We start from the raw sequence: 16,760 nt of genomic DNA, 5'->3' as shown, positions 1-16,760 counted from the left end.
TATTTACAGTCACAAAAGAAAAATGCACATATAAAGCAAAAGCAAGAAATGGCACGTATACACAATGACAGGCAAAAGAGATATCCCGACTAAACCCGACACACAGCAACACTTAAACAATACTACTTTGAGAACAGTTGCCACCCACAGTCATTTACACGAACCCAAAGGAAAAGAGGAAGTTGCGACTTCCCTGTCCGCGTCGTCCAGCGTCGCATCCTCGACCTCGAATCCGAGCCTCTCCCGATGTGGTCTGCGACTCGCACCTCGCGCCGACACGTGTAGCCGCTCCACGCCACAAACGGGGCTTCCGGCACCTGGCAGAAGGCTCGCCCTCTCCCGCTGTACTCGTAGAAGAACTCTCTGAAGAACTCGTGGAAGAACGAACTACCAACAGCAACAACCACACGCAGACGAGTGGAAGCGGAAGAGGAGGAGGAAGCGAGTGGAGGAAGAGCGAGGGAGGAGCAGAGAGAGGGGCAGAGAGAGAGAGAGAGAGAGAGTGCGGGGAAGAGAGAGAACGCCCCGCCCGTGTTCGTCTTTTATAGCGCAGGGCTCCGCCCTTCGCTCAGCCCCGTTTTCGGCTCCACCCTCCTTCGAGGAAGTTCTCGAAAAGGGGCGTTCCCTCACCCCGACCGCCTCACGCTGTCCATCCACCAATCGGCGGCGAGACGCCCTTCCCCCTTCCCTCACACCAAGCGCGGGGAAGAATGGCGAGAAAAGCCCACCAGCATCGTTGGCGGTTTTTGTTTGTTTGAAATAAAAGATAGAGAAAGAAAAACGTCTAACTCAAAGTGTCGCAGCCCGGATGGATCACATAAATTCCCTCTATACAATGGGTTTGGGCTAACTACACATGTACTTAGAGATATCTCACGTGAGGGCCCTTTATGGTGTAATGCGAATTTTCACAGCCGTAACAATATTGTTGCAAATTCGCGCCCGCCGGCGTGCGGACGGCCACGTAGCTCGGATCGCGGCACGTCACCCACCGGACGGACAATTCAGTCGTGACCCTCCGGGAACTATCACCCGGAGCCAGTCACGGGTGGGCCTTTCGACCTCACCACAATCGTGCCAATCGGCCACCCGCATAGGATAGGGTTGTTCGCCAAACTCCACCTACCTAAGTACCCACGCGGATGGTAAACCGGTCGATCGTACCTCGCCGCAGGTCGACTCCGGACACGAGCTGCTTGGGCGGCCCGTTCCATACTATCGGGATAACCGAGCGGTGTTATCGTCGACCTCGACGGTTCAGATTATTTACCGGGCGTTTTGCACCCACAACGAACACTTTACGAGAAGCAGGATGGAGATTCAATTAGGAAAAGACGAAGCGAAACGGGAAAACAGTTCACACAATGCACATTTATTTCCCGGCACACGGAAAGCACGTATATACAGCCATACAGTCAAAATGCACATAAAGCAACCAAAACAATAAAAGCAACAACGACGCAGAGTTAATACCGACTACGCAAGCACATGGCAACACTTATACAGCTTTACTTCGCAGATGGCGCCAACACACGTTTACACAAAAGCAAGGGAAAGAAGCCACCCTCATAGACAAGGAGGCAGACAGGCCTGCAGGCCAAATGTGCGCGGGACCTAGAGGAGCGGCCCGGTCCGCGAGACCGGGGGGGTCCTACCCGCGTCCTCATGACACGTTGGTGGCGTGCCGCAGATGTGGCCGCGCGGCTGTGCCCCGACTCCGTGCTCCTTGGCGGGTTTCGTTGGCACGACGTTTGGAGTGGGGTGGGAACGGGGCCCCCTTTTGCGCTATTTCAGCGCGGGGGAAAGGGGGAATTGTTGATACCCTGGGGGAGGGGAATGGCTGGCTGGCTTGGGTGCCGCGACGAGACGAGCGATCCCCCACACCGTAACCTCGTCGCCGACCGCCGTCCTTCTCGCCTCGGACCCGAGCTCCCTTGCCTGCAGTTCCACCGCGCGCACTCGCCTCGATTTCACCAACACAACGTGTCCCCAACAGCCACTTCTCTCGACCCTCTTCAGGCAACTCCAGAACTTAACTCTTCCTGCAACTCTTCTCAGTTCCGCACTCTCCTCACCCGACAGACTCGACTCTGCCCTCTTTTCAGTTCCGCACTCTCCTCACCCGACCGACTCGACTCTGCCTCTCTTTTCGCCTTGCGCTCGCCTTTTTATAGGCGGCAGGAGAAGCCAGTATGCAAATATTCGGATCAAAATGACCTTTGGGGCGGAGCCACGCTCACCCATTGGTCGGAAGAAACGGGGGCGTGAACCTCCCCTGATCCTAGAATTTGCATATATCCAATTCACACACACGCGCCTGGAGGCGGGGCCAAGCCGCCCCGCGCTCGCTAATTGGATGGAGGAAAAGTGGGCGTGTAGCGTTTTTGATCCGAATTTCCCCTCGGAAAGGCCGCTATTTGCGCTCGCGGCTCGGTGCGCTCGGCACCAAACGCCGAACGGGCCCGAGACAGCCCGACGTTCAGTGTTCACAGGTGGTGCGGTTGTTGGTTGTGAAGGAGAGAGGCGAAGGTGGTGGAGGGTTTCGGTGGTGGTTTGATGGTTATGGTGCCGTTTGAGAATGGCGGTGATGCAATGATGTGGGAGCGTAGATGGTGGTGGTGGCGTGGTTGTTGTGTGATGGCGGTTGAGACGTGGTTGGTTCAAAATAGAGATAGAACAGAAAAAAATGGCTAACTCAAAGCGTGGCAGCCCGGATGAATCACATAAATTCCCTCTATACAACGGGTTTGGGCTAACTACACATGTACTTAGAGATATCTCACCTACGAGCCCTTCATGATGTAATGCGAATTTCCACAGCCGTAACAATATCTTTGGGTAATTTTTTGGTCTTTCATTTTGGTTGGTAGCAGATCATGGGTGTAACCTCATAGATTTACGAGACATTGAGAAAAACAGCTCTTCTATAGCCCATAACATGTTATAATTATGAAGGTCTTTCAGAGATGTATATCCATCCATCCACTGGGACCATACACTGTGCAGAGCGTTGATGCTGCCTAAGCATTCTCCTGGGCTATTGGGCATAATCCTGGATGGGTTGCTACTCCGACACAGGACACCCACCAACAAGCTGGCACTCATTTTGCCGACCTCAGAAGGATGACAGGCCATCAACCCCACCTGGTATTATTCAACAGCTGAGCAGGATTATATGTATGTACTGTATGTATGTCTGTCTGTATATGTATATATATATATATATATATATATATATATATATATATATATATATATATATATATATATATATATATATATATATATGTATTGTTGTGGACCCGGGGTCGGGGGTGAGAAGACCATGAGGGGGAAAGCTACCTCGGGTTCCCAGCAGACTCACCAGAATCGCAGGCCGTCACACACTAATAACTTCGTGAAGCGGCGGGTCGCTAATCGATCGTGAATGCCAATAACTCAACCACGTGACATCGGGTCCTCTGTCTGATACCGTTTACCGAAAAGTCATGTGGTTTAATGAATGGGGGACACGCCCTCAGTACATCTTGTTTAAACTGGATCACGTTACCGAATCGGATGCAGCCGAGCATAACTGCCAAGAACGTACCGGCTCGAAAAACAGATCGTTGGGGGATAATGTCCCGGCTAAGCGAGAATACGAACTGTGCTGGACCAATGAAGGAAAAGAAGAAAATGAGCTGGGAACATTTCTACACAAAGCATTTATTTACAATCAAGCGAGGAAAGGTATGCGGCACAGTAAATTTGGTTTAATGGTTTGTACAGCAGGGATGGTAAGGAATTTGTGGGGTGCAGCAAAAGGCAAGCAATTTACAAAAGCAGACAGAGCAGACTTATCCTGTTAGAACTTCTACAATCTCAACTTATGCTATGACAGGTGCCATCACTCACACACACACACACACACACACACACACACACACACACACACACACACACAGAAGATTATATTGCCAGAAAGGTGTGGTGTAGCACAATATGGGGGATGCGGTGTCGTGCCAGAGGAAAATGGGATTGCGAGTCAGTAATGATGCTCTTTTGTGCGTCCAAAGGGGACGAGATAGAGGAGTGGAAAGAGAGAGAGGAAAGAAGATGCATGAGGCGAAAGATCCCTAATGTCACCATGCATAGGTCTGTAAGTGTAGTGTGTACCTCCCTGGGATGCTCCGCTTGAGCATTCCCACCTCGAGAGTTGGCACATTATCTCTAGCTTAGTCACTTTGCCAGAGCTCGTGGCAACGTGCACTTCGCAATGGTCCTCCAGAAGAAGAAGGTCTCAGTCGCACATCAACCGCAAGTGAAGAGCCAGCGAAGGGCAGAGGCAATGAGGAGCAGTCAACACAGAGCGGAGACGAGCAGAGAAAAAGAGGGCGAAGCAGAGGGGCGAAGAAGACGGCGAGCAATCTGCGATCTGCCCTTTTGTAAGCCCCAGGCGAAGGGTGTGGCGACGACATGAAGGCGATGTGCTGTGACCCAAATCCTACTCCTCGAATGGGCCACAGCAGCCCCAGCTATGTCCTGCCAGACTCCTGCAGCCAGAAGTGGCCTAATTTGACCATCTGGCTCGCCACGGCCTGGAGCTCCAGACTCAACATGGAGTATGAGCCGACATCCGGGCCCTGAACATGCTCCGAGTGCAGTCTGAATGCCGAATAGCAATGCACACCCGCCACCCATGATCACCCTCTCATGAGCCAAAATGCACACCCAGGCCCCACACCAAACACCTGGATCGCCCTTCCCGCGATGCTCCAAGCCGCCCGTCTTGAGGATTTATCATCCAAAAACAACCCCTCCAAGCCGCCCGTCTTGCCGTCTTCTGGTGACTGGACAAGGATCGTATCAATCCCGAGTGCTCACCCAGTGCTTCCACGGCGAGATGTTGTTGGTGTTATTAACATCCGTTGCTCATCCCCACATCACACGGTCCGAGTTCAGCCCAAGTCATGCAGCACGCCTCTGTTTAGTGGCGATTTGTAGTGATGCAGAGGTACAAGGGGGTGCGGGGATATTTTTCCCATGTGCTGGAGGGGTTGGTGGTCGAAGTGATGAAGTTTGGTGAGAGAGGGGTGAAGCAAGGTGAGATGCCGTTGGAAATTGATGCGCAGATTTGAATGAAATAATGGTGTGCCAAACACGTGCTGTGTAGTGTGTAGTATACTTAGTTGGAGGGAGTTTGGTGGTGGTGGTTCCAAGCCACGGAAGGCATCGTGGTGTGTTTGTAATTCAATCGAATATTGCATGGCGTGTATGCTTGCTTGCTTGTACCATGGCTAAAAGGAAAGGGTTAGATTAGAAATTGGAATAGGAGACAGATATAGAGTTAATAGACCTAGCAATAAGACCCACGCAACACACTTCATCCCGTTAACCCACGAGACATGAGGGGAAGGTCTAACTGCAGGAAGACGAATGAAATAACTGCCTGGGGTACTCTGCATGTTGGGTGCCATTGCCTTAGAGGCATGCGAGTTTTCAGAAACAACAATAAATACATATTGTTATGAATTTGGAATTCGATTGCACACAACATACAGGTTCCTTTAGTCAGCTATGTCGATAACTGCATGTTCCCTAGATAGCTCACCTTCCATTGTTTAAATGTTCGGAAATCGATAAGATGCGCTGCGCATCGATTTAGTAGTTCGGGAGCGAACAATGGAGACATCCCTCCCCCTCTTCTGCGAAGAGGAAGAAGAGCCCTTCCGTCCCGTGATTCATGACGTCAACAACTCCCTCCCACGCGTGGTTGAGCGGGGGATTGATCACGAGGGCATGAGTCACGCTGGGCGCGAGGGAGGGGGCGGAGAAGGATAAAGAGGAGATCCTTTCTTTGTTCAAGTAGGGGGGGTGGTCATTCAGCAGGCCGTCGAGTCCTGTTTGGCTTGGGTTAGGGTTGAGGCTTTCGGAAGCTTTTTTCTTCTGCTGAGTAGTTGTTCAGCAGGCCGTCGGGTCCTGCTTGGCTTGGGAGAGCTTTTTGCTTCGAGCTGCTTTGTTTGGAAGAGAGTTGAGCCGGTTGCTCGGCTCGAGCTGCGAATGGTGGCTTCTTCTTGGTTCGTGGAGCTCTTTGTTCTCCGTTTGGTTCCCGGCTTGGTGCGACTCATCGACCTCATCTTGGAGGTGGTTCCTCGGGGAAGCGGCGCATCGACGAGAAGGATCAGCGCCTCATCTCACCAGCACGTGTTCAGAAGCGCGGGAGGATTCGCTGGAGCTCAGGAAGGATCGCGGCTCACGGCGATTGGATCCAGCTCGCTCTCGCTGGAGCCCGGGTCCGAACAACTTGAAGACCACACGAGGTGGAGATGTTCGAGATAGGTCCTGGGTTTCAGCTCACCTGTCCTCCGAGCTGGAGCTCGTTATTAAAGGCCTCAGCCACCATTTCTTGTGTGTGTGTGTGTGTGTGTGTGTGTGTGTGTGTGTGTGTGTGTGTGTGTGTGTGTGTGTGTGTGTGTGTGTGTGTGTGTGTGTGTGTACGTGTGTCAGTGGGCCCGTCTAATAAGTAGGAAATTGTTAAGTGCTTTGTGTGCAGTAAATCTTTGCATTGCATTTCGTATAGTCGGTATAGTTCTGCTCTTTCGTGCTCTCTAGTTCCCCATTATTATTAATAAATACCCTGATTGTTAAATGTTTTCAGCTCGTCGCGTCGATTCTTTCATTGACTGAGCATTTTGTGTGTTGGTAGTTCGAAAGCCGTTGGTTTTCCGTAAAAGGGGGACATTTGGACCGACAGTTCTCGGCGATTAAGCCGCTCGGAATCGCGCACGGGACAGGCTCGCCTCAGCGGTTTGTTCCGTACGAGTTCCGTCGAGGGTGGAATACCCCGGTAGTTGGATCACGTGGGTATTTAGGTATATTGAAGATTGGCAATCGACCCTACCCCACGTGGTCTGCCCATTGGCGTATTTCGGTTCTTGTACAAGGACCCGTCGACTCGGAGTTATCCGGGCGGCGATCTATATCCGGGCGATCGGTCGGGCCGACTCGACTTGCAGCTCCGTCAGAGCAGTCGGTTTGTGGCCGACGTACCGGCACCGTAACAATATATATATATATATATATATATATATATATATATATATATATATATATATATATATATATATATATATTGTTATATATATATTGTTATATATATATATATTGTTACGGTGCCGGTACGTCGTATATATATATATATATATATATATATATATATATATATACATACATATATATATATATATATATGTATATATGTATGTATATATATATATATATATATATATATGTATGTATATATATATATATATATATATATATATATATATATATATATATATATATATATATATATATATATATATATATGCGCACACACACACACACACACACACACACACACACACACACACACACACACACACACACACACACACACACACCAATACACACATAGTCTGAAGTGAAATAGTCTGAAGCCAGAGAAATACACACACACACACACACACACACACACACACACACACACACACACACACACACACACACACACACACACACACACACACACACACACACATACACATAGGTGTGTGTGTGTGTATTTCTCTGGATTCTGACCATTTCTCTTGATTCACACTATTTCTCTGGATTCACACTATTTCTCTGGATTCTGACTATTTCTCTGGATTCAAACTATTTCTCTGGATTCTAACTATTTCTCTTGATTCAGACTATTTCTCTGTATTCTGACTATTTCTCTGGATTCAGACTATTTCTCTGGATTTGGACTATTTATTTGAATTGGTCAATTTTTCTGCATGGATTCAAATTGAGCAGCAATTGTGCATCGAGGGATAGAAGAAACAGTCAATTTAGCCCATTCCACTTGATAGTGGATATGGCTGCCATTTTACATCATAGACCAACACTATTACATCATGCCAATGGGCCATTGTGTAACACCTGGAGCTCTGCGATAGAACTGGCTGTAGCATTGCTCTGAGTTTTCTGGTTGTTCTTCCAAGTGTTCAAACTTTTGTGACTGCCCTGTAGAACTATTACTGCATTGCACTTTGTGGGGTGGAGAGGGCAGGATTTGGTTCTTGATGTTTTGTTGACTGTTTGAGGAGTGGGGTGAGTTGCTTGTGCTAGGTTTTGGTGATGCGAGGAAGTGAAGGTAATTGCTGGAAGGAGAATTTAAAGGAAAAGGTAAGTGGTCAAAATTACACCATTTTGACATGTGTACTTTGTAAAGTCCTCGTTATTGTTCAGATATTTTACAGGAGCAAAAAAAAAAGGAAATTCACAAAATTGGTGGCATTTTCTAAGAATGTTGACCATCACTGAAACTATTGTCTTCACACAATAAAGGAACATGATAGTGCAAAAGAAATTAGATCGTGTGACTGCAAGAATGACTGAGCCAAGGAAGGAAAACATTTTTCACACCAATGAATGACAATTTTGCTGTTTAAAAAAATGATTGTAGGCCTGATTTGCATGATTGATGCCCATTTGAAAAAAAAGGAAAAAGAAATCCAAATTTAAACATATAAATACGATTACTTCATTTATTGTGTTTATGAATTGTCAGAGAAGTGTAATTTAAAATGCTCATTTCTCGTTATCATACTTGTGTTGTAAAATCTGATATTCTGATTAATGAAGTATCGTTTGTTCCACCTCTACGAATGAGGAAATCATGTAAGTACGACATTGCTTTCTATAACGTAACCTTTCTATAACATGCGTACAAGGTTAGGAAAAATGATGTCGACACTTGGATAGCCGCAGAAGCTATCAATTTGGCAAAAGGACTGTCAGACTAACAGCAAGATCTATCAGGCATGATAACTGCTGACTTTTAAATGTATGGAAACGTGTCCAGGTCTTGATAGACCACAATCACTTTCACCCCAAACAAGACTGAGCAGCCTGTTTGGATTCATTTGAATTGAGCGCACGAATTGTCATGTGGCCTTCACATTCATGCGTAAATCAAAGTGTGCTTCCTTGGCTAACTTTTCCCACCAAGATGACAAAGCAAGAAGGTTGGCTCAAAAACTGCCTCAAATAATTTAACACCAATAATAATAATAGTAATAACAAAAATAAAAATTATTATACTCACGTAAGAGGGACGACTAACCATCAGAGCCTCCACATAGGATGGGCATAATACATACATAAATACATACATACATACATACATACATAAATACACACATACATACATACATTGGGAGCATGTGCTTCACAGCACGTTGATGCGTCCACTTTCCATCGGTACTCCAGGGGCCTCCGTCTGGCCATCCCCAGGTAAATGCCTGGCCCATCCCCATCTTTTCTGGATAGGACATTAAGGGCACCCACCCAAAGGGACTGCCTTAGGTTAACCCAAGGATACCACTGTCTGTTGGACGACACTTCAGCACTACCCTGACACCCACTACAGTGTGTTTTTTGGGGTGAACTGTTTTGCGGTGGTCTGCGTGCAAATCCTCCCACCAAGGTCCCACAACAGTTTTCCTCCCACTCCATAAAACATGTACCCCTAATAACCTAACGTCCCATGACAGCCACGGATCATACAAACAACCATAAGGGCTGTTAGCAATAAAGCAAAATCACACAGAGAAGGAATAAATAAACAAGAAAAGACTGTGCAGAGTAGGACACTTGCAAAATCCATCAAACAAATTTTACATTAACAATAATTGGTGGTTGAATTCAATAACCAAATATGCAACTCCTCTACAAATTTCAAATCAATCAGCTGAAAATTGGCAATTTTAGAAATTCGGCCTATGTTGACCTTTTGGCCGATGTTGACCTCAAAACTAATTGGCTGCTTGAATCCAGTGACCTGAAATATAAATCCTCTTCAAATTTCAAGTCAATCGGATGAAAATTGAGGATTTTAGAAAACTTACCTAAGTTGTTGACCTTTGGCCTATGTTGACCTTTTGGCCAATGGTGACCTAAAATACAATTCGTGGTTGAATTAATTAAGCTGATATGAAAATTATTTTCCAATTTCTAGTCAATCGGATGAAAATTGAGGATTTTATAAATGTGACAGTTTTGTTGACCTTTGGCTTTTGTTGACCTTTTGACCTCAAAAACAATAGGCTTCTTGCCAATGACAAACTCTTCCATATGGTGACGTTTCATGAAGATTGGTTCAAAATTGTGATCTGTTGGCGATTGACAAACAAACAGATAAACAAGAAGAAGTCATGCAGAGCATGATACTTGCAAAATCCAGAAAACAAATTGACCTCAAAAATAATTGGTGGTTGAATTCATTGACCAAATATGCAAATCTTCTTCAAATTTTAAGTCAGTCAGATGAAAATTGACAATTTTAGAAATTCGGCCAAAGTTGACCTCAAAAATAATTGGCTGGTTGAATTCAGTGACCTGAAATATTAATCCTCTTCAAATTTCAAGTCAATCGGTTGAAAATTGAGGATTTTAGAAATACCACCTTAGTTGTTGACCATGGCCCTATCTTGCCCTTTTGGTCGATGTTGACCTCAAAAATAATTCACCGGTTGAATTCAGTGACGTGAAATATAAATCCTCTTCAAATTTCAAGCCAATTGGATGATAATTGAGGATTTTAGAAATACCACCCAGGATGTTGACCTTGGGCCTATGTTGACCTCAAAAATAATTGCCTCATTGAATTCAGTGACCTGAAATATAAATCCTCTTCAAATTTCAAGTCAATCGGATGAAAATTGAGGATTTTAGAAATACCACCTTAGTTGTTGATCTTGTGCCTATGTTGAACTTTTGGTCGATATTGACCTCAAAAATAATAGGTGGTTTCATTCAGTGATCAAATGTGCAACTCCTATTTAAATTTGAAGTGAATCAGATGAAAATTGGCAATTTTAGAAATTTGGCCTATGTTGATTGTTTCGTCAATGTTGACCTCAAAAAGAATTGGTGGTTGAATTCAATGACCTAATATGCAAATCGTCCACACATTTCAAGTCAAAGGGATGAAAATTGAGAATTTTAGAAATACCACCTCAGTTGATGACCTTGGGCCTATGTTGAACTTTTGGTCTATGTTGACCTCAAACAATTGGCTTTTTGAATTCAGTGACATCAAATAGAAATAGTCTTCAAATTTCGAGTCAATCGGATTAAAATTGAGGATTTTAGAAATCTCACATAAATTGTTGACCTTTGGCCTCTGGTGACCTTTTGACCTCAAAAGCAATAGGCTTCTTCGTTTTGACAAACTCTACCAAGTGGTGAAGTTTCGTGAAGATTGGTTTTAAATTGTGACCTGAAGGCGATAAACAGACAAACAAACAAACAAACAAACAAACAGACAAGCCGGTAGGCGGCCTTGGGTCGCCGAGCATCCGATGACCTTTGACCCCTGATCTGAGTTAATCTAGTACTAAGTACTGACGAAATTGCAATCAAATCGGTTAACCCGTGTATGAGCAAGGGGGCTTTGAATGGTCATTTTGCCCGAACAATTTACTCATTGACCTTTGACCCCTGACTTCGCCGAGATAGGTCAATATGTCCTGAAGTAAAGTTGTAGTACCAATTGAGTACTCTGTACCTATTAACTTTCATTCGTATCGGTTAACCCGTGTAGGAGCAAGGGGGATTTGAAGGGTAATTTCGCCCGAAAAATGCACTTATTGACCTTTGACCCCTGACCTACTCGAGAGAGGTTATTATGCAAATGAGCAAAGTTGTAGTACTCATTTCGGTCTATAAGCATGTAAAGATTCATTTGATTTGGTTCAACTGTCTTGGAGCTAGTGTACTTTGAATTTTCAGCGGGAATGCTCAATGGCCCTCGGACACCCAAGTTGAGAGGGTTACCATTTGGAAACTATAAGATATAGAAAAAAATGCATGTCATATAGCGGATAGGGAATCACATTAAGATTATGCATACCAAATCTCATCCAGTTCCATCTACTGATAACTACTCGGTATCAATTTGAATGAAAAGTACCGAAAATGCGGTTTGATATCGGAAATCCCCAAAGTTCGAGGGGGTGCTGTGGGGGAACAAAGATATAAATCGAAAATCCGGCTCGATCGTTTGAGCTCGATCGTTTGTGTATTCCAGATGATTAGTGTGAATTTTCATGACCATCTGACCATAACCCTAGGAGGAGTAGCATTTGGCACGACGGCACCTCCAGCTCTCGCATATTATCGAATTTTGCCCTTTGATCCCTGACCTAAGCAATATCGGTCAATATGTGCTGAGGCAAAGTTGTAGTCGTCATTGCGTGCTATGAACCTGCAAAGTTTCATTCGGATCGATGCACCCACCTGGTCGCTAGGGGGCCTTCAATTTTCGGGCATACCCCATTTGTAGGGGACGCTGCGGGTAAACTACTCCATATATCACAAAGAACGGAATATATTTGATGGAGCATCACCTGTAGATGATGCATGCCAAATTTCATAAGCCTACGTGCGATAATGGCTTTCGGAATTGATTTTCCGTGAACGGTACCGATTTTGAAGGTTTTTCGGCTGTTGCTGGGGAACCAAAGCGTCCCAAGTAACCATCACAATTTCCAAAGCACGAGGTCATAAGAAGTACCGACCACCCAAGTTTGGTCAAAATCGGCCCACGTTTACTACTGATTATGCTGATGACAAACGAACAAACATCCAAACAAACAGACAGAATTACTGACAATAAGGGTCACCTATTTTGGTGACCCAATGGACAGACAGACAGAATAGTAAAATCGACTAACCAATATACTTAAAAAATCTTCAATTTTTCAAGTAATAAATCAAGAAAAACACCATCTCGGTGAGAAAATGGGACTGCCTCATGTACATCCATGCTGGGGAGAACTCGCGCATCACATTGTCCACCCGATGAGCTCTCAAGGCCACTTTCCACAGGGCTGGTATCAGTTTCACCAAGACTCCGATGGGCACCACTGGACGAGAACACAGGTCAGCTTTCCACCAATCATGCTTCATCAACCCTTCTTCTGCACCAGCGTTTTCAAGAATGTACACCATCAGTGAAATACTGGGCTCAGCACCCCCACCTTCGGCTTCTTAAGGGATGGGCCGAAGCACGGCTCGCCGAGCCGAACATCAGTAGGTTGCTCGTATCGCTCTGCCTCCCTCATTGACTGTCTTTGGTGCAGGACGACAGAAAATTGTCTTAATAATTATTAAAATGATCATAAACGAGAGGAAGAATGGAAATGGGATCCATTGGACAGGTGGCAGCATAATCTTTATTCCCTTATAATTAGTTCATGCACACACCATTCACAAAGTACATACACAGATGTGGCAGTATTTCCATTAACACAAACACACAACCAAGGTTATCACTCCTTCCGATCCACATTTTGATATGTTTAATATGCACAAAGGTCAAAGCTCATGCAAGAGGTGAGATGATGGAATAGTCTTCAATTAAAATGACGTGCGAGTTAGAACCTGTCTCACAAGAGAGCACTCAAAGCTACTACCATATTTTCATGCATATAACGTGCCCCTTTCCCTTGGTATACCATGCACCTGGGGAAAAGGTATACCCCACATGGGTATACCCCACACAAGGTTATATCAGGCATACCCTGCACAGGCCAGCTTTCCCCTCCACATGACTGGGAAGATACACGATTTCCAGATTTCCAGCAGCCTACATGGTGTTGTTGTTAAGGGCTAACGAACGGCTCTTTTGAAATACAACAGCAGTGAATAACCAAATGACATGAAAAGGAATATCTTGAGAAAGGGTTATTGTAATAAATAAAGATTACTGTACCGATGTGCTAAAAACCAGCGTGCTTTCCTGTACTGATGCGACTGGAAACTATGTTACTCATCCATTAGAAATGTATAAATACCCCACAGACTTGGATTTTATATAATTCCATGAAATCATCCATACCAATGCAAGTCCCTGCCATAGAGTAATATCTGCTCCTTTTGTTTTTTTTTGACCATTGATGTATTCACCCCATACTCCTACTCCTGACTCCGGCATTTCACCGAAGCACCCATGTCATACTTCCGCAACAACTGGACACTTTTTATTTGATCCTTTTCAAAGCACCACTACCTTGTCCGGATGTTGAAGGTATTTTAGATATGATTGTGACACAGGGAGTACTATACAGACACAATTACGCATACAAAACGACGGAGCACGACGCGATGATGTCGAATCGGACATACACGCCACTTCACAGGCTTTTCTCTGGGGACTGCGCAAGATACGTTTTATCCACCGGTTAAACTTTTCAATGGGGCGATTAACTTTTCAGAAGGCTTGTGAATCATTAACTTTTCACAATTAACTCATTGATTTTTCACATATGTACTTCATTCTATTTGGAGGTCAGATCCAAGATGGACGACTGGCGGCCATTTTAATTGTAAAAATGCTGATGTTGAACACGTCCTCAACCGTTTCTCAGACATGCATTTACTGATGTTGTTCAAAATTGGCAACCAGATAAAGAATGATGGCTTACATATGCAGCTCATTTCTTTTCGAGATCGGACCCAAGATGGACGATTGGTGGCCATTTTGTTACGTAAATGTGTCCCCAACCATTTCTCAGACATGCGTGGTCCGATTTTGTTCAAACTTGGCAAAAGCACAGCACATGATGGCATACACGTGCACCTCACTATATGTTGCGATCTGATCAAAGATAGCCGACGGGTAGACTGAGGGCCATTTTAGTTGAACATAAATATGGAGTAGCCCTTTACCTCCGAATAGCAAAATTACTAAAACAACGGGGGTGATGACATTTTATGCCTTTTTTACTTGTTCATTTTAGTTCACATCCTAAGAACTCCTGATGGTATCTCACGGAAACAGCTAACTCACAGTGTTAGACATGAAGAAAATTTGGTTATAATTTGATTAGGAGAGCAGCTCAATACATGATGACTACAATGGGAGGGGGAGACATGCAGATGTGATACAATGGATACAAAAAGTGAAGGGTATGTTCATGACACTCAGGGAAATGTAGAACTACAAGAATGGCTGATTGTGATGGTGAAAAGTTTGAGTGACTGAACTTATTGAAGAGGTTTGTTCAGGAACTAGATGGGAGGGTTTGCCATTGGAGAAAAGAAAGGAAGAAGTACAACACCAAAACCATGCCGAGGATCTTAAACAGCAACATGAAGTCATTTCTACTATATGGATGCAAATCCTGAAGAAACACCAAAATAATAGTGCACAAACTGGAGTCTTTCATCTACAGCAGCCATAATAAAATCCTGACAATCTTCTGGCCACACATGCCCACAAAGAAGGTGAAAAGGCTAACATGGAGGACAAACATCACAGAAGTGTGAGATTCCATTCCCGGTTACCTTCTGGATTAGGGTGATAACTGGACGTGACATCATTATTGCTGTCTACTGGCCTGTTGATGATGTCAACAAGAAAGTTGCATTGTTGATTATTCCACGACTTGTCAACATAACAAGAAGAGATCAAAATTAGGAGTGGAAACGGATCATATATGTGTTACTCATGGAAGATGAAAACATACCAAAAATTGCAACAACAAAAAAGCACCTGGTGGGAAGAGAAAGGTTGGATTGTTGGTTATTAGAGATTTGGTGATGCACTGTCGAGAAATCGAATGTTATGGCCCAAGACAGAAGAAAGTGGCGAGAGTTTGTTTGAAGCTCCATATGTCACACGGCATGATTGGGTATTAAGTATGTAAGTAATAAATAAACAGTCACATTTAACCTCCTCCTCATCCTTGCTGTTCTTTTCCAATTGTCCTTCCTTCCAAATGTGTATTTCTCCATCTCACACTTGGTAAAACAATACTTTTTGCAGCGATTTGAAGTATCCAAATGTAATATGCATTCTAAAGGCTAGTCATCATGTTTTCTTCATTTGCTTAGTATTCATGCTTTCAGAGCTGAATCAGATGGACTTCAGAAGGCGGATAACAATAAAATTGGATAAATAATTAACTTCAGAAGAGCGTAAAGGTGAAAACAATTTTCTTAAAATTACACAAGATGCTTTACTGGCACAACATTCAATCACATTATTTCCCTCAAAACCAGGCAGTTATTTACCGTACATTGCCTAACTCGTACATATTTTACATACTTCCGTTATTATATGGCTGTTTGTCAAAACCAGTGCATGCAATCTGTTTGAGCTCCACAAAAACATTGGAGAGTATCCGTAAAGGGGTGAATAACGTGTAATCCAATTTCAACCGTCAGGTTTAAAGTATAATGATGTTTGATTAATGAAACGTCAAAATGCACAACAACTGGTGAAACGCTATGTAATCTAAATTCCAGTTAAAACTTCTGAGAATCCTGAATTTCCATTAAAAAAAATGATTACAGGATGAGAGATGGATGTCTATGAGTTCAGAGATGTACAAGCTGCACCATCATTTGAGGATTTCATTTCATTTTTAGAGATGTAGAAATAAACAAAGGAACAAAAGAACAAAAGAACAAAGTAACAAAATAGACAGGAAGAGAAGAGCAAATGAGTAAAAGCTCAGAATTTTAAGGGGACTAGAAATGCTCCACTCACATGTAGCTCCTTCAGTTCCTTCTCCAATCGCATCCTCTCACTGACCTCGGTAGAGAGGAGGTGTGTGATCGTATCGGCACCACTACGTTCGTCCCCAAGCTCTGACTGCAGCTCAGACACCTGGAAAAAGTTGAAGAAAGTTTGCAGTTCATTCCACCACTGTAAAAAAGCATTCCTACCCCCCCCCCCCCCA

General features: G+C 44.3%; 1 protein-coding gene across 9 annotated transcripts in view; it reads right to left on the bottom strand.

Annotated features, from left to right (window-relative positions):
• The window catches only part of LOC147010811 (unconventional myosin-XVIIIa-like), a 261,897-nt gene that overhangs the window by 76,503 nt on the left and 168,634 nt on the right, over positions 1-16,760 (bottom strand). For all 9 annotated transcript variants that reach the window (XM_085859462.1, XM_085859461.1, XM_085859460.1 and 6 more), the window contains one exon: positions 16,568-16,687. In XM_085859462.1, coding sequence (XP_085715588.1) covers positions 16,568-16,687 — 120 coding nt within the window. The remainder of the gene's footprint in view (positions 1-16,567; positions 16,688-16,760) is intronic.

The sequence above is a fragment of the Eptatretus burgeri genome, chromosome 16 (genome assembly GCF_056783735.1).
Source record: "Eptatretus burgeri isolate ZD-2024b chromosome 16, Ebu_testis_v1, whole genome shotgun sequence".
Taxonomy (NCBI): domain Eukaryota; kingdom Metazoa; phylum Chordata; class Myxini; order Myxiniformes; family Myxinidae; genus Eptatretus; species Eptatretus burgeri.
The sequence above is the reverse complement of the archived record's forward strand: the minus strand, read 5'-3'. Positions and strand labels throughout refer to the sequence as shown.